Below are 18,366 nucleotides of genomic sequence, written 5' to 3'. Positions count from 1 at the left end.
ACGTGACGGACAGATCCTTCACCAGACCTTGGTTGGTCGCAGACCGAACCAGAATATCGTCCAGATATCCCAGGACCGATATGCCCTGGGCTCTTAACAAGGCCAGAACCGGAGCCAGCACTTTGGTGAACACCCTCGGAGCCGAGGCGAGACCGAAAGGCAAAGCCACAAATTGGTAATGATCCTCCGCTATGGCGAATCGAAGGTACCTCCGGTGACCCTCGAAGATGGGGATGTGAAGATACGCATCCTTCAAGTCGATGGAAGCCATGAATTCCCCCGGAACCAGGGCAGCCACCACCGATCGCAGGGATTCCATGCGGAACTTGCGCACCCGCACAAAGCGGTTTAGCGCCTTCAAGTCCAGAATCGGACGTACCTTGCCCTCTTTTCTGGGCACGGTGAACAGATTGGAATAGAACCCCCGAAATCTGTCCCGATGAGGCACCGGGACTACCACTCCCTGAGCCGTCAGGTCCTGCACCACTAGGCGCAGGTCCCGCAAACGCTCCGGGGACAACAAAAGACTTGAGGGAAAAAATCTGCTCTTCGGCCGAGAGAGAAACTCGATCTTGTAGCCAGAGCGAACGATTTCCTGAACCCACCTGTCCCGAACCCGGGACAGCCATGGCCGAGAGAAACCGAGCAAGCGTCCCCCCACCCCAGACTCGGGTGAGGGCGCCCCTTCAGGCCGCACTGTTGTGGGCCGCAGAACCGGATTGGCCGGACTTTTGCTTACCTGCCCACGGCTTCTTGTGGGAGCCTTGACCCTTTGACGGCTTGCCCCTATAGTGTGACCGAAAGGCACGAAAGGACCCCTGATGGGGCCGAAAGGAAGCATGCTTCTTACCAGGAGCCGCCTTGGGCTTGTGGGATTGAGGCAAGAGCGTGCTCTTGCCAACCGTGACTCCCTTAATCAGTGCATCTAAGGATTCGCCAAAAAGGCGAGAACCATCATAAGGCAGATTGGCCAAAGTCTTACGGGAAGATTGATCCACAGACCAACACTTCAACCAAACCAGGCGGCGATTTAACACCGCCACACTGTGTACACGTGCAGCCAACGGAACCATATCCAGGTCCGCAGCGCACAAATACATGACACCCTGGTGGATTTGATCCACCATATCCAAGGTCGCCTGGGGGGCAGAATCAGCCACCAGGACCCGCCTAAGCACCTGCGTCCAGCTCGCGACCGTCTGGGCCGCCATAAGAGAAGTAAATAAGGCTTTTAACATAGAACCCATAATAGAATAGGTGTGACGGGCAAGAGATTCCATTCCCTTGTCCGTGGCATCCCGGAACACCGGGGTGTCTTCAGCCGGAATCGCAGTGGATTTGTTCAAAACCGCTATCGCATGATCCACCGGCGGTGGAATACACCAGCGCTCATCAGTAGCAGGCGTAAAGGGATAGCGTAGCTTAAACCTACTAGGTACAGCAAATGGTTTGCGTATATTACGCCACTGCGTTTTGGAAATCATCAGTGCAGGGGTACACCTGCGACGCTTTGCGCCTTTTCTGCGTTCCATAAGCCGCTAAGGCAGCTGGAGGACATGATTCCTCCTCTAACCGCAGTGTTTGCTTGATAGAAGCAACCAATTCATCCATGAGTGCAAGCTCTTCAGACGAGCCAGGGGGAGAATTATCAACCCCCTCCACCTCAGCCTCCATCTCTGACCCGATAAGGTCCAGGGAGGAACGGGACCCCGATAAGGAGACCCCAGCCACAGCAGCCCCAGCACCATCACCCTCTGAATCAGAGGAAATTGACACCCTGGGCCTTTTTGTGGATTGAGCAGCCACCAGCTTTTGCACCTGAGTCGCAAGGCTAGCCACCATCGCAGCCAAATCCCCCCCGGGGGGGGAAAGTGCAGACCCCTGGCTTCCCACTAAGGCTGTAGGAAATTTGTTTTCCTGAGAATCCATGCCCCTGTAGCAGAAAAATAAATGGGTGACCGCCCCTTTAAGAGAGCGCTGCGATCGTAGCCCACTTCACACAAAAACCCCCCACACAAGGGACCCCCACAGGGACAATGAACCAAGGCAGGACACAGGGAATAGAGGGAAATGAACCTGGAGATCGCTGCTGCTGCTGCCTGCGGTGCTTCTGAAGGAAAGGAAAGTGCTGGTATACAGGGCGCTCTATTAAAGCCTATGGAGGCTACAAGAAAATGGCCGCCATGCATGTAAAACATGCGGCCGGAGCGATCGCAGCCAAAATGGCGCCGCTTGGCGCCGAAACCGCCGCTCCCACACCCCATGAGAGTGAAGTATAAAAACACACCAATTGCCCAGCAAAAGGAATAAACATGTTAAACCGCCGCAGCGGCGCTGTAATGTGCCCCAAGCATGAGAAACTCAAGCCCCACAGCACACAGCCGTTCACATACAAACTGACACAGAGTGCAGCACAACCCCCCCTCCTGCAGCCCACAGCATGCAATACGAGGGATAGGGAGACAGTAACATTGTGAACACAGGGTAAGGTAACACAGTCCCAGACTGACACCCCCCAGACAGACAGGTCCCCACATACATACACTTACCTCTTACATGGCGTGGGGAACCCGCACAGGCAAACAAACCGCTGAACATGAGGCAGGGAGAGTCGCATCTAGGACGCATCAGAAGGTGGGTTGAGAAACCGCACAGCGTCCGGTGAGGTAGCCACCTCACCTGGCATCCCTGCACGGAACAGGGATGGGTCGTTCAGATAACTCAGGAGCGATACCTGACTGAACGCTCGATGGCGGGCTGAGAAACCACTGACCCACAACCTGCGACCAGGGGGGTCAGCCCGAGACGCAGCCCGCATGATCCTCTTCTTCCGAAGAACTAACTAACGCTGATAAAAATAACAGCTAACAAGAAAGAGAGAAAAAACTCAAATAAAATCCAAAGAAAGGAAAGAGAGCTGAGACAAGGTGTCCCAGCACAGAAACATCCAGCCACTCCTGACAGCTAGACAAATGAAACTGAGTTGGATACAGGAAGTGGAGGGTTATGTACTGAGGGGACCACCCCCTGGGGGTGGGATATGTTAAAAGTCTTTGTACTAACATATTCTATTGCCTAGCTACTCCTACGGATGAGAGGACATAACCCATTGGTGATGAATATGAAGGGGCGGCGACTGTCGGAGGACGTAAGAGAAAACACCAAAAATGACAAAAATCTTTCCCTTTGTCAGTAAACGCGATAACTTTTGCGCAAAGCAATCAAAATACGCTTTTTGCGATTTTTTTTTTATACGAAACATATGTAGCATAAAACAAATTGCCCGAAAAGGTTACATTTTGATTTTTACATTTTTTTGGGGGGAAATTTCATATAAAAAAAATGTGAAAAATATTGTTATTTTTGCAAAATTGACGCTCTTTTTTTGTTTATAGCACATGATAAAAAAAAAAAAAAATAAATAAAAAAAAAATCAAAAATCGCACAGGTGATCAAATACCACCAAAAGAAAGCTCTGTTTGTGGGGGAAAAAAAAGGACGTCAAATTTGTTTAGGTACAGCGTCGCACGACCGCACAATTGTCCGTTAAAGTCACGCAGTGCCGAATTGCAAAATACCCCCTGGTCTTTCAGCAGCCAAATCCTCCGGGGCTTAAGTGGTTAAGAAAGCACAGTTATACCCCCATCACAACACTATAAAGGACAAGCAACTGTACTGTGTCATTTTAAATCAAGCTACCACTATGCAGACCAAGGCTTGAAGTATTTGTTTTGTATGCCCACCTTGCAATTTTTCTTTTATCATGTGGATGCAGTTTTGCTGCCATCTCAGGGTCCACCTCCTTCAGTTGTGCATAAAGCTCATAGCCGTCTAGTTTCTCCAGTTCTGACTTCCTGTCACTAACAGTCTGAAATGCATCACCTTTGTCATTTGTTTTTTCTGCAGATGGGGATCCCTGTAAATAGAATGCATGCAACGTCACATGACCAAAGCATATTCAAACAAACATTTTCCTCCAAATCAGAGATGTCTGCAATGCTGAAAATGAGACTAAATCTGGGGTTTGGAAAAAGATATTTCTGATTATCAGAACCACCTATACTCCAAAGAGCAGGACTATTCAAATGGAATACAAATGCATTAGTATAAACATTTAAAGCTAACCCCAAACAAAAACCCACTATCAGTTTGTAAATGGCTACTGGAAGACTGCATGGATTCCATGCTGAAATGACCGGAGTCACTACTCACTGAAAATGTTCCATGATCAAATGATATTAAAAACTATAGAGAGAAGTGCTATATGCATGACAGTGATATGAAAATACTACGTAATAGGATATGCTGAAAGCCCCAGGTCTATATGGGATAGCCCATATAATAGCAGGATGGGGTTTTCCAGGTAGCTAATCAGACTCCACGCATACTGTAGCACCATCTGCTTTATCAGGAATGTTGGAGTACCAATCCACCCCTTGGCATGTGTGTGCCCAAAGTCACCCACCCTGCTAACATAATAGAAAAGCTGGAGGAAATATTGGGTATTTTAGCCAGCATGCCTGTGTTCCATGAGGAATAGGGCAAATACCTACTATAATCAAATGCACCACCCTCACACAGGGAATAACCATGCAGGAGAAGATTATAAATTATATTGGTAAGTGACTACGGTTACCCACGACAGACATTTTGTAACAGAAGTATCCATTCAGACAAATTAATAAGATGCTGATACATAAAAGAAACACAATGAATATAGATGCTGAGGATTTCCATAGTTCATGCTTGTTGTTGTCGTCAATTCTTTGTGGCCATAATTATTATTTTGTTATTTAAATGTATCACAAAGTAGACATAGCTTATAATATGTGCCTATATATTAGTTAAATTGATACTTTTCTGACAAGACTTACACCGCAATATACGATGAATGCACATACGAACACATGGTTACATATTTTGCCTATCATTGATAATAGTTGATTGCCAATATAATTTGTAATATCTTTCAAGTTACTCATTTTCTGAGAGGAGGGCTATGCCTTCAATTGGGTATTTTCTCTGCCCTCTCAATGCAGCTGACTGTTAGACCGAATTGCATGCTGGCCACTATACCCAATACCTCACTTCCTCCAGCTGTTTTATTAGGTCAGTGGATGACATGGATTACATTTGCACCAATGAACTTTAAAAGGTGTTGTTAACCCCAACACAGAGATGAAACAAATCCTTCTATGTAAGTTGTACCTGTTTATATGCAGTCTTCTACTCTCTACATCCGTTCAAAGTGCTGATTATATACAGTAAAGCTTGTCTGAGCATTCAGAAAATAGGTGGCAGACGGTTTAAAGGAGTTGTAAAGGCAGGTTTTTTAACTTAACGCATTCTTTGCATTAAAGCGGAGTTCCACCCAAAAGTGGAACTTCCGCTTTAGGTGGTCCTAACCCCCTGACATGCCACATTTGGCATGTCATTTTTTGGGGGGGGGGGGAGCGGGTACCTAGTTTTGACTGGTACCCGCTCCCACTTCCGCTCGGAGCGCCGAGGCGCCCTGAGCGGAAGTTCTTCTCTCCCCCTCCCTCCCTGCAATCTTCTGGGACATGTCAGAGGTCCCAGAAGATTGCCGGCCAATCACGGCGCGCAGCGCGACTCGCGCATGCGCAGTGGGTACCTGGCTGTGAAGCCGCAAACTGTCACAGCCGGGTGCCCACAGCAGTGATGCCGGCGCCGAGGGAGAGGATCGAGGCTTCGGGCGGCCGCATTGCTGGACCGTTGGACAGGTGAGTGAAATGGCTGGAACTCCGCTTTAAGATAAAAAACCTTCTTGTGCAGCAGCCCCCCTAATACTTACCAGAGCCCATCTCTATCCAGCGATGTCCACGAGTCCCTCCACCATCTGGAACTGCCCCTCCTGATGGGCTGACACAGCTGCGGCACCATTGGCTCCTGCTGTCAAAGTCAGTTAGCCAATCAGAAAACAGAGGAGGCGGGGCCAAACCACAGCTCAGTGTCCGAATGGACACACGAAGCTGCAGCTCAGCTCTGGTGCCCCCATAGCAAGCTGCTGGCTGTGGGAGCACTCAACAGGAGGGAGGGAAAGGGACCCGAGAAGAGGATCCGGGCTGTGCAAAACCAACTGCACAGAGCAGCTAAGTATAACAGGTTTGTTATTTTTGTAACAAAAAAAGAGGAAAGTGACTTTACAATCACTTTAAGTCACACTCTGCAGAGTGAGCTCAGTGAGGAGAGCTCTGAGAGCCCCCCCCCCCCCCCACCCTTTCACACAGAACAGGAACAGAGCTGAGGCTGTCAATCAGATGGAGGTCCCTCCCCTGTCACCAGCAGACAGTACACACTATAGAGGGATATGCTTTACTTTGTAAACCTCAGACATGAAAAATTTACACTTTAAAGCCCCATTATAGATCGTGGCTCCACCATTTGCTGCATTAAACACAATCTCACTGATATACGGGTTATCACATGTAGACTTGGGGCTTTCAGCAGATCATATTATGTAGTATTTTGATAGCATGCATTTAGAACTTTTCCCTGTAGTCTTCCATACGGTACGATCATGGAAACTTTTTTATGACTAGTGGGTCGTTGCAGTATTAAGCAACAGCTGGTTATTTAGCTGATTTGCAGACTAATGGATGGTTTTTGATTGGAATTGGTTTTAAATGTTTTTAAATCATGCATTTGTGTGCTATTTGGATAGTCCTGTCCTTGGGACAGTCTAATAAAGTGAATCATATTAGTCATAGCAAAGTATTTGGTCTCATTTTCAGCACAAGAGAAATTTTTGGATTAGAAGGATATTTTTGAGTTAAGTATGTACAATTTGTCCCTTTTTCTTCCAGCTGCTCAATAGTGCAGGTTTTCTTGTGCATTGGACATAAAAGTAAAGTGGTAGAAAAAGCTTTTTTCCCCCCCATTTATACCTACAGTGAAGCCTATAATAAGGCTTACCTGTATATGTACAGTAAATATCTCCTAAATATGCACCATTTAGGAGATATTTACTTTAGCAGCTCCGGTTACATCACTGGCGCACTGCGCTCTCAATGGACAGCGTGTCTCGTCCATAGAGAGCTGTGCCACAGCCGTGACTCCCGCGTGGTAGTGATGTCATCGCTGCTCGGCCGCTCAAACGGCAGTTGTCTGTGAACCCAGAGGGAAGACTGGTTGAAGATGGAAGCCCTGACAGCATGCCACTGGAGGGCTTCGTTTTCGGATAAGTCTTTCATAATGTGCTAGTATGCGATGCTTGTTAGCACATTATGACATTACTTTGCAGGGAGAAGATTTTTTTTCTTTTTTGGAGTTTTACTATCACTTTATTGATAAAAAAAAAAAAAAATTAAGAACTCAGGATGTTTCCCACAGCATCTAATATGGTTTTAGCAATCACTTCCTTTGCAATCATTTAAATTCCAGGTCAGCCCAACACCTCCCTTTTTCCAGTCTCAATAAAAGGAAGCCCAAAGTGTTAAAAAGAAGAAGGTACTCACCACATCAACTAGGACTTTCCACAGGAGTGACTCTATGTAATAGTTTGTTCCTCCCACAACAATTGGGATTTTGTCTCTGGAAAATATATCTTCAATGTTTGCATAGAATTAAGGAGTTTAATTTCTAGTAATGAAAATAAAATTATGAAAAAATGTATGCAAACTCAAGAGTTTGTGCCATAATTTACATCCTAGTGTGCCAGCCTCCAGCTGTGTCAGGTCTGTGCCTCCCCTCATTGCTCCACTGCGGAAATTCTCTACTGGTATTTTCCTGTGTCCAGTGTCTTTTGTCTTTAGCCATTGGTCAGTCACAGACGACAACTCCCATACAGATGTATGGGAGTTAAGTCATCCCACCTCTTAGATGCTAAGACTGAACATTGTACATTGATTACTGAACGTACACAAGAAAAACCGTTAACAGATAGAAAAAGAGGATTTAAGAAGAAAAGCCACGAAAAAGCTTTTTTACCATAAAACTCCATCTGCTTACAATTATTTTACAATTAGTTCTGCCTTCAAATGGAATACAAGGCGAATACCAACTTAGGGCTCCTTTCACACGGAGCGGACACTATTGCGATCCGCTCCGGCACTTTTTTTTTTTTCACGGACACGGGTGACACTTGTGTCATCCGGTCTGTATGTCCGCATATCATCCCATCTGTATGCGGATGATATACGGACATAATGTTAGTCTATGGAGATTGCGGATGTCAGCGGATGACACCGCTGACATCGGATTTTGCATCCGTTCCGTTTTTTAAATGGAAGAAAAATAGGGTTCTGTTCCGTTCCAAAAAACAGAACTGAACTGAAAAGACGAAAATCGGATGTCAGCGGATGGTCATCCGCTGACATCCGCAATAACATTGACATACATTGTGTCCGTATATCACCCGCAAATGGATGGAGTGATTTACGGACATACGGAACGTCCGTGTGAAAGAGCCCTTATTCTTAAAAATGTTCCACCCCCCTACTCCTACCTATGCATACCCTGTATAAAAAAAAAAAAATCTGTGTGCATATCTGTTTTGTACCTGCAGCTTTGACTCACCTGTGTCACAGGGATTGCTGCAAGGCAGAGGAGGGAGCACCAACATTGGCTGGACCATGGAAGCGTATATTGACTTCATGGCTCTGGGAATTCACAGCTACTGTCAAGCACGCCCTTACACATGGAGCTGGAGCTGTTGAATCTTGTGACCAGACAAAAAAGGTACATAGATTTCCTCTTTTTTTTTTTTTAAACGGGCTAGGCAGGTTAGGTAGAAGAAAGGGGGATGGAACAATTTTATGATAGGTTAGAATTAGCCTTTACTAACACTTTAAAGTTTTAATATATATGCAGTCACTAAGGCACCTATGCAGGTGCGACAATGTACATGTGTTCTGAGCAATTTTGCAGTTTGATGCATCGCATTTAGAACATCCAATTCATTTCAATGGTGTGACCATCATGAGAGAGCACAAAAGTGCATGACCCTTTTAAACCACACTGCACCAAAACGCATGGTATTTTACCATACATTTTGGTGTGTGCGATAGCAAGGTACCATTAACAATTTATGACACCGCTGAACTCCTGCAAAAGGGATGTGCATTTTTGTGCATTGCAGGAACATGCATTATTTTGCATGCATTCCCACAACGCACAAACGTAAACCTAACTTACTAGTAATTTTTAAATGCAATCTGAATTACCAGAACCTGACTTGAGACATCTGTAATCCCCTACACATCAATACTTCGATAAGTAGGGGAAAATTCAAATAGATGTATTTTTTAAGATTCATACTTACCTAGGTGGATGCAGGCACCTCTAACACTGAGAGCCGAGTGATCAAACCTTGCCGATCGCTCGATTCTCACAGCTACCTGAGCAGAGAGCTGCTGACTGTCGCTTGCGAGAGGCTGAGCTGGGTGCTGGTCCAGAACAAACTGCACTTCTGTAAACCACAGGAGAAGTACAGCCAAACAAGCTTTGGCTGAGCTTCTCCTTTAAGTACTAGTAACCAATCATGTAAACATGTTGACAGGAAGAGAGAACACAGTAAGCAGAATAAGGACTCCATCAGTGGTCATTTTATACTTAAAATAAATCTGTCGCTAACCAAAATAGTTTCAAAAGAAGCAGATTGAAAAACAAAAGGTTTCATGCATCTAACCTTTTTCTGGGAGTGTCGGAGCCCTGGAATCACAGGGCCTAGAGAGCCACCAAGCATCCAACATAACTGGAAGGGTCTTGAATGGTGAAAATTCTTTGGCAGCTGCATCTCTTTAAAAGATGTTAGAAGTCACTGCCCACCGTACTGGTAGATATTAATCATCTTTATTTGCAGGCTGCTTCTTCTCAAAACTGTATGGATAGCGACAGTCATTTTATTGGCAAGTTCACGGGTCAGGGCAGTGTTTTGGATTTTTATTCTTTACCAGGCTGTGCAGTTTCTGCAACGGTGGGGGTTTATGACCAGGTTGTGTTGACCAGCAAGAATGTCTGGATCGCAACACTGGAGCTGCAGAATTACAAATTCTCAGGCAGGTAAAACCTATCCCATAAAGATGTAGCATTGCTTTGCGAGTCTTACCTTGTGGAGTAAAGTTGTGTGCACACATACAATAGTTAACACCTTCCTTCCCTCTTCTTATTGGAGAAAAGGGTAATTTTGGTTGCATTTTCCAACAAGTTTGTAAATCTCTCTGAACAAATATGTGCTTCCATTAGAAGAAAGCTTCACCACTGCCTCGCTAGTAGTACTCCTAAATAAATGGTCCAGTATTTGAGCATCACACAAAAAAAATTAAAATAAAAAAATAAAAATAAAACAATAAAACATTTTAGGAGGTTATCAATAAGAAAAACTGATGAATATGAGAAACCTAAAATGGGCTGCAAATAGATTTCTAAAGACTTGGGCCCCATCAATCCAAAGATTATTAGATTGGATTCTCACAAACGAGAATGGCCCAGCTGAACCAGCCGAATTTCGATCCATCAATGGCCACCTTAAGCCTACATAGCATGCGCTAACAAAAAGGATATTAGAGCAACAGCTTTGTTCCGGAAATCAACAACTGTAAAACTGGTGACAAGAGGATCCACAAAGCTAATCATGTGATGTTTGCAGAGTTGCTGCTCCTCAGAGGTCACTTTATTTGTGATAATATCCAAGCCTTGATACACCTGAAAAGAGAATAAAATAAGAAAAACTATAGTACAAACTGTCATGATCGCTCCATGAAAGATTACAATTTCAAAAACAAATTAAAAAAAAAAAAAGACCAAAACAGCTGAAAATTATGAAATGCAACACAAAATCATGTACATGCACTAGTCTTGGAGAGCTATGCTCATATTTTTGACATCCATCTGAACTAAAAGAGTTCACAAAGAAGCTAAAATAAAGCCATACGCATGGAATCTCAAAGTCTGTACGAAACCCATACGCATGGATCTCAAAGTCTGTACGAAACCCATACGCATGGATCTCAAAGTCTGTACGAAACCCATACGCATGGAATCTCAAAGTCTGTACGAAACCCATACGCATGGAATCTCAAAGTCTGTACGAAACCCATACGCATGGATCTCAAAGTCTGTACGAAACCCATACGCATGGAATCTCAAAGTCTGTACGAAACCCATACGCATGGAATCTCAAAGTCTGTACGAAACCCATACGCATGGAATCTCAAAGTCTGTACGAAACCCATACGCATGGATCCTCAAAGTCTGTACGAAACCCATACGCATGGATCTCAAAGTCTGTACGAAACCCATACGCATGGATCTCAAAGTCTGTACGAAACCCATACGCATGGATCTCAAAGTCTGTACGAAACCCATACGCATGGATCTCAAAGTCTGTACGAAACCCATACGCATGGATCTCAAAGTCTGTACGAAACCCATACGCATGGAATCTCAAAGTCTGTACGAAACCCATACGCATGGAATCTCAAAGTCTGTACGAAACCCATACGCATGGAATCTCAAAGTCTGTACGAAACCCATACGCATGGAATCTCAAAGTCTGTACGAAACCCATACGCATGGAATCTCAAAGTCTGTACGAAACCCATACGCATGGAATCTCAAAGTCTGTACGAAACCCATACGCATGGATCTCAAAGTCTGTACGAAACCCATACGCATGGATCTCAAAGTCTGTACGAAACCCATACGCATGGATCTCAAAGTCTGTACGAAACCCATACGCATGGATCTCAAAGTCTGTACGAAACCATTTATAAATAAAATCATCTAAAAAACCATCTAAAACAAAATGGGGAAAAAGAAATCCTGTTAACCCCACATCATTGCAAGACTGTGTGTGTAAGTATGTAACAGCCTCAGCCCGGTCTCAAACCAGGCCACTCTCCCCAACATGGTTCGCTCCGCTCCATGACTAAGCTCTGGGGGCAGAGTGAAGCATGTTGGGGTGGGCTGGGCCTGGTTGGAGCCCAGGCTGAAGCAGTTACATGCTTACACACACAGTCTTGCAGTGATGTGCGGCTCACAGGACTTTTCCTAATACTGACATTTGAAGCTGGGACGAGTTCCATCCTTGCCTGCACTCCCTGCGGTTGGGTACAGAAGAGGACCTGTCGGAAGCCTTGAGCGGCACCTGCAATTTTGGTATTGGTTCACAGTATGAACTAAAACAGTTCACATTAATTTAATAGGCTAACTTTAGCATTTTAGAAGACCCACAACCTGCCCACAGTTCCTTGCTTGTCATCACAATTGGGGCTTTATTAAGCACTTTGTCAAACAAAGATTTTTGGTTGACTTTATCTTAAAAGTGTATGCGTAGCCAACTTTCTTTTTGTTTTAGATAGAGTAAGGAAGTGTTAAAACCCCTACCTCCAGTTGGTTTTTGTTTTTTTTTGCTGTGTGTCAGACTGGTAATATTTCACTTAATTTTACCATGCATGCAGACCACCTCAGGCAATGTCCACATGTGCTGCTGATCCTCTATTACTTAAAGTAAAATCCAATAAATAAAAACCTGGGACAGTAAGGGTGGGGAAGAAAGGGTTAGATCAGATTGGATTTCCTCCAGTCAGGAATTGGGGCCAGTCCATTCTGACTCACTGCCTGTAGAACTGTGTGAGACTGGAAGTGAGGATGGAGTTCAGATTTTAGATGCCAGTGACATAAGAGGGTCTGTACAAATCATGTCTAAGCCTTGTGACCCTCATGCTGGTCAGTAGAGAAGCAATGTGATATAAGTAAATGGTTAACTGTGTGGCCCAGGTACATGCATAGGAAGCATGTATATCTATTGAAAAAGCACAGCACACCCTCAAAAGATGAATGTGAATTCCGGGCACAAAATATGTATGTAAATATATGCCTCTTTAGTGACAAAGGATATAACCCAACCTTTTTTGAGCACCAAAAGTTTTTGCAAACCTAGAAATTACATCAATGTGCTGTACATAGCCTGTGGAGAGATAAAGCTGTAGGAGGGGTCCAGTATGTACTCCCACTACAGTCTGCCAGCAGAACACTACGAGAGGGGGTGGAGACAAGACCTGTCAACCTGCACAAGCAGAGAGAGCAACAGTGATGGGTCTTTATTGCAGGAAGCTCCTACACAGAAGCAAAGTTTCTTTAGATTACTGCACACTCATGATCCTTGTCTATAAAGTGGAACTTTAGTTAGAAATTGAAGTCCTGCTACATCAGTTCAGGCTGGTCCCTTGTGCAGGTATAGCTATGTAAAACATTAAAATATTTGCATATACGGCATAAAATCCAGTAATACACTGTCTCGCCCTGCTCTGCAGTCTCAGTTGCTCTCCATTTTTAAGCACTCCTGACAGCCTTAAAGCAGATTTAAACCCCCCTATCCTTTACAGCCAAGGCAGCTGCTTCTGTTTGATCTGCAACTGCCATGGAGCTGCACATATCAGTTATGACACCAGCAATTTGATGGTTTGACAGTTTGGTTGTGGGCACAAGCTAATGTGACAATCCCAGCATTCCAGGATTGTAACTGTTTTTCAAACTGTTAAATCAATGGGTTTATTTATGCTTTATGATTTACTGCTGTTCAGGGGCTCTGGGCTTCAGCAAAATGGCAGCCTCCAGCAAGAACCAGGAGCAATGCTGGAGGCAATTTACAGCACACACTAATTTTGGGAGAGTAAATTATTAATGTATGTTCCTCACTAAAGGAGATTTTTATCAAGTTGTTATGGGTAAAGTTCTGCTTTAAAACAACATTTTATTCCAAGGTTTCAGCTTTAGGCCCCTTTCACACATGCAGACCGTTGTCAACGGATAAAAGAAAAACTGACATCGGCTTCTGCCAACATCTGTTTTTTTTGCAACAGATCAAAGCCCTATTTTTCTTACGGTAAAAAACGTATCGGAAGAAAAACTGATGGAAAAAACAGACAAATGGTCCATTTTTGCATGTTACACATCAGAGGCTAAGGCTGACCATTCATTATTTTATTAATTACAGGTACTTATATATACCACCTTCAATTTACGCAGCGCTTTACATATTATACATTCACATTATACAAAATTTTCCTTTAGATTTACCAAAACCATATAATAGGTCGTCAAACCGAAAAACATTTTCCATTTGTATGCAATCAGGCATGCCCTTGCACTGCATAGTTGAAGGTAAATCTAAAGGAAATTGAATAAGAAAACTGTTTACGGTATGGCCAGCCTAAGATGGCAACTTCCTTGGCTGAAAAGGACAGGAGGGTTTAGTTCCACTGTAAAGGCCAAATCCACCTCTGTGACTATGTTTCAGCCATATTTAAGTGATAATATAAAACAAAGTCACATTCCGCTCAAACCCCAAAACACTAGCCTGAATCACAGGGTTAATTTGCACTGTAGCATCCTGTATTTTTTTTTTCTTTGGCCCCATTCCCACAGGGCGATTACAGGACAATTACCTTCATGCCCTGTGCAAGGCTGTTTGACCGGCAAAGGGGGATGCACAGGTGTTGTATGCAACCTGGTGCTGGCAGTCCCATAGATGTCTATTGGGACATATGGTTGCATGGACACAGCTGGTATCACATCCATGCAGGTGCCCAAGGTGATTTTGGGGACACGAACCCACATGGATGTCATATTGGGATGGAATGCCTGTGTATACCTACATGATGTATGGTCAGCCTAGGATGGTAGCTTCCTCGGCTGAAAAGGACATAAGGGTGTAGTCCTTTTGTAAAGGCCCAAGTCTACCTTTGTGACTATGTTTGAGCCAGATTTAAAGCTGTTGTAAAGCACGGCTGTAAAAATAATAAATAAATAAATTAAAAAAAAACACACCTGTAAGCGCCGGTTCACACTGGCGCGACGCTACTTTCAGGGGCGACCTCCGAGATCGCGGTGCGAGCAGCGCGCCGCGACCTCGGAGCGGCCGCCACAGACTTCATAACATTGAAGTCTATGGCGGTCGCCTCCTGGTCGCCCCAAAGACGCTCCGGACCCTTTTTCTAGGTCGGAGCGACTTGTGTCGCTCCTATTAGAACGGGTCCGTAGCTTCCCTATGGGAGGCGATCTGCGGCGACCTGTGAGGCGACCAGGTCGCCTCACAGGTCGCCCTAGTGTGAACCGGGGCTTAGGCAATTGTATGATGTGCATCGCATCCTAGCACATTATGAGATACTTACCTTACTACTTACTTTTGGGTTTGCATGCTCTGGCTGTGTGATTGGCCAGAGCAGCGATAAGAGTCCCTCCTGAGCATGCGCGTGGGAACCCTTGGTTCAGGCAAGGGGTATGCCGGACCTTCAGAGCACATGCATCGGTGAAGTTACTGGCCACATGCGGGGTAAATAGCTCCTAAACAGTGCACCTTTAGGAGAGATTTATTTTACCTACAGGTAAACCTTATTATAGGCTTACCTGCAAGTAAAAATGTTTCCTATTATCGCTTGGTCATAGTCACATTCCGCACAAACTCCACAACTCTAGCCTGAATCACAGGGTTTTTTGTCGTGTCCCCAAAATCACCTTGGGCACCTGCATGGATGTGACACCAGCTGTGTCCGTGCAACCATATGTCCCTAGAAATCTATGGGACTGCCAGCACCAGGTTGCACACAACACCCATGCATCCCCCTTTGCAGCATCCTGTATTTTGTTTTAAGGCCCCATTCACGCAGGACGATTACCTGCATGCCCCGTGCAGAGCTGTGTTTTGCCGGCAAGGGGGATACACAAGTGTTATGTGGATCCTGGTGCTGGCAGTCCCATAGATTTCTAGGGACATATGGTTGTACAGACACAGCTGCTGTGTCCCAATTTGAATTCCATGCCTTTGCCCAGCGTGAGTTTAGAGACACGAACCCGCATAGATATCATATTGGGAGGGAATGCCTATGTATCCCCTTGCAGGCAAGGAATTGCCCCATGTGAATGGGGCCTAATTCTGCATGGTTGTGTGTGGTTCAGCCCACAGTTAATGTAAATGGAAGACTACAAGCCCCATCTTGCACAGACTTTAGATCTCAATGGAGCATAAGTGTGGTAACATCAGACATCCTAATCCATGGATTACTTCCTCCAGTCCCAAAACAAGGAGGTCCACACCCTCATGTAGCTGGGGCTGGAGGAATAGTCTGCAGGAGCCTGCCCATTACACCCATCACCTATTGATCTCAGTTGCAATGTTACAGAGCTTCCAAAACACCTTTTTGTTTTCACATGGGTGAACTAGTACTATGCTTTTAACCACTTGCCAACCGCCCCACGTCTATATACTGTGGGGCAGCAGGTCTCCTGTGTGATTTCTCCCTTCTAGGTCTGCAACACACATCACCGATGACCAGCTCCGGCTGTGATTGGACACAGTGGAAGCCATTCAACAGGCCTGGCAGACCTAATGTCCGCCGCTGGGACCCATCAATCGTTCCCAAGAGAAGCAGAACGGCAGTCTGCCTATGTAAACAAGGCAGATCGCTGTTCTGCTAGTAGGGGAGTTACAGATCCTGTATTTATATCTTTGACTTCTCACAGCCAAAGCACCTCCCACAGTTAGCAAGCACTCCCTAGGAGCACATTTAATACTTTGATTGCCCCTGATGTTAATCACTTCCTTGCCTGTGTCATTAGTACAGCGACAGTGCAATTTTTTTTTTTTTAGCAATGATATTGGTGTCACTGGTCCCTGTAAAGTGTCACTTAGTGCCAGATTAATCCGCTGCAATGTCGCAGTCCCACTAAAAATCGCTGATCGCTGCCATTACTAGTTAAAAAAAAAAAATTCCATAAATCCATCTCATAGCTTGTAGACAGGAAATCTTTTGCGCAAACCAATCAATTTACGCTTTTTTTTTTTTATTATTAACCAAAAACATGTGGCAGAATACATGTGGCCTAAACTCGTGAAGAAATTTGATTTTCTTTATTTTTTTATTACTGGATATGCGTTAGTAGAAAGTAAAAAATATTGTTTTTTTTTTTTTTTTTTCAAAATTGTCCCTCTTTGTTCAAAAAAAAAAAGAAAAAAAAACTCAAAAACCACAGAAGTGATCAAATACCACTAAAAGAAAGCTCTGTTTGTGGGGAAAAAAAAGATTTTATTGGGTACAGCGTCGCACAACCGCGCAATTGTCAGTTAAAGGAACATGGTGCCGTATCGTGAAAAATTGCCTGGTTATGATGCCCCCCTTCATGACCAGGCAATTTTTTTTGCGATACGGCACTGAAGGGGGCTGAAGTGGTTAATGCAGAACCTGAATAGTGTGAAATATTGGCTGAAATAAGAGCTCTGTAATACAATACACTGGCCCTGTAATAGTAGGCACAGCATATCTTCCCTCCTTCATTACCTGCATGGAGTCCGCGCTGATAATTTCCCCTCCCAGGCTCCGACCTAACTGAATAGCCAGCTTGGACTTCCCGGTCCCGGTGGCCCCAAGAACAACCACAAGAGGTAGAGAACGCTTCAAGCTGTGCGCCGCCATCTTGTCTACGTCACAGCCCCGTCTGAGAGCGGGAAGAGGCGGGCCTGGAGCCCGTCTGTCTTTCTGTACTAGATGAAGTCATTCGTGCATAATAAGGATGAGGTGCAGGCAGCCTGCTATCATTCACACATAGCTCCGGACTCTTCTTCATTAGGAGGAAAACCTCTGTCCCTGACTTCCATTTGAAGTGACCCTGTTATTAAAATAAATACCTAAATTAACTGCAAATAATAATTTAGCCACTATTTACACAGGCGTTCTGTAGGGTTGACACATTGTCCCTTTATACCAGGACACATATTAATTGCACAGGTTCTGAGGCTGATATAAGGCACTAAGTGAGTTTAATTACCAAATTAATCAGCCACAGAACCTGTGTAATTAATTTGTGTCCTGGTTTAACCAAGCCTTTTTCTGAAAACATGTTGTTTACAAGGTGTTCCAGCCCCACCCCCTCCAAAAATTAAAAGTCAGGAGCTACACATATTGTAGGTGCTGACTTTTAATATTATGACGCTTACCTGTCCTGGAGTCCAGCGATGTCGGCACCGCAGCCGATGTTTCCATCGGCTGTTGGGTGCTGCCGCCGCCATTGTCGGTGAGGGAACCCGGCAGTGTAGCCTTGCGGCTTCACAGGCGGGTCCCTAATGCGCAAAGCGCGCTGTGCATTTGGATTGACTCGGTGGCGGGGGGAAGGAGGAGGGGGCCAAACTTCTGAGGAGCGGCGCCGCAATGACCTCTCCCGGAAGTGGGGAAGGGTACCTGTCAAAAACAGATACCCGTTCTCCCCTCCCCCCGAAAGGTGCCAAATGTGGCACAGGAGGGGAGAGGAAGAAAATGAGCGGAAGTTCCACTTTTGGGTGGAACTCTGCTTTAAAATCAGTATTTTTTGCTAGAAAATTACTTAGAACCCCCAAACATATATATATATATA

The 18,366-nt window shown here is 44.9% G+C and overlaps 1 protein-coding gene across 1 annotated transcript in view; it reads right to left on the bottom strand.

The window, feature by feature from the left end:
• Positions 1-17,438, bottom strand: part of TRIT1 (tRNA isopentenyltransferase 1) — a 41,113-nt gene extending 23,675 nt beyond the window's left edge. The window contains exons 1-4 of the mRNA XM_082244730.1: positions 17,298-17,438; positions 10,496-10,662; positions 7,476-7,551; positions 3,744-3,916 (exon numbers count right to left, since the gene is read on the bottom strand). Coding sequence (XP_082100856.1) covers positions 3,744-3,916; positions 7,476-7,551; positions 10,496-10,662; positions 17,298-17,432 — 551 coding nt within the window. The 5' untranslated portion in view covers positions 17,433-17,438. The remainder of the gene's footprint in view (positions 1-3,743; positions 3,917-7,475; positions 7,552-10,495; positions 10,663-17,297) is intronic.
• Between the last annotated feature and the right edge of the window lie 928 nt (positions 17,439-18,366).

Source organism: Pelophylax lessonae (assembly GCF_965119305.1).
Source record: "Pelophylax lessonae genome assembly, chromosome: 2".
In the NCBI taxonomy this organism is placed as follows: Eukaryota; Metazoa; Chordata; class Amphibia; order Anura; family Ranidae; genus Pelophylax; species Pelophylax lessonae.
This window is presented reverse-complemented; position numbering and strand designations above follow the sequence as displayed.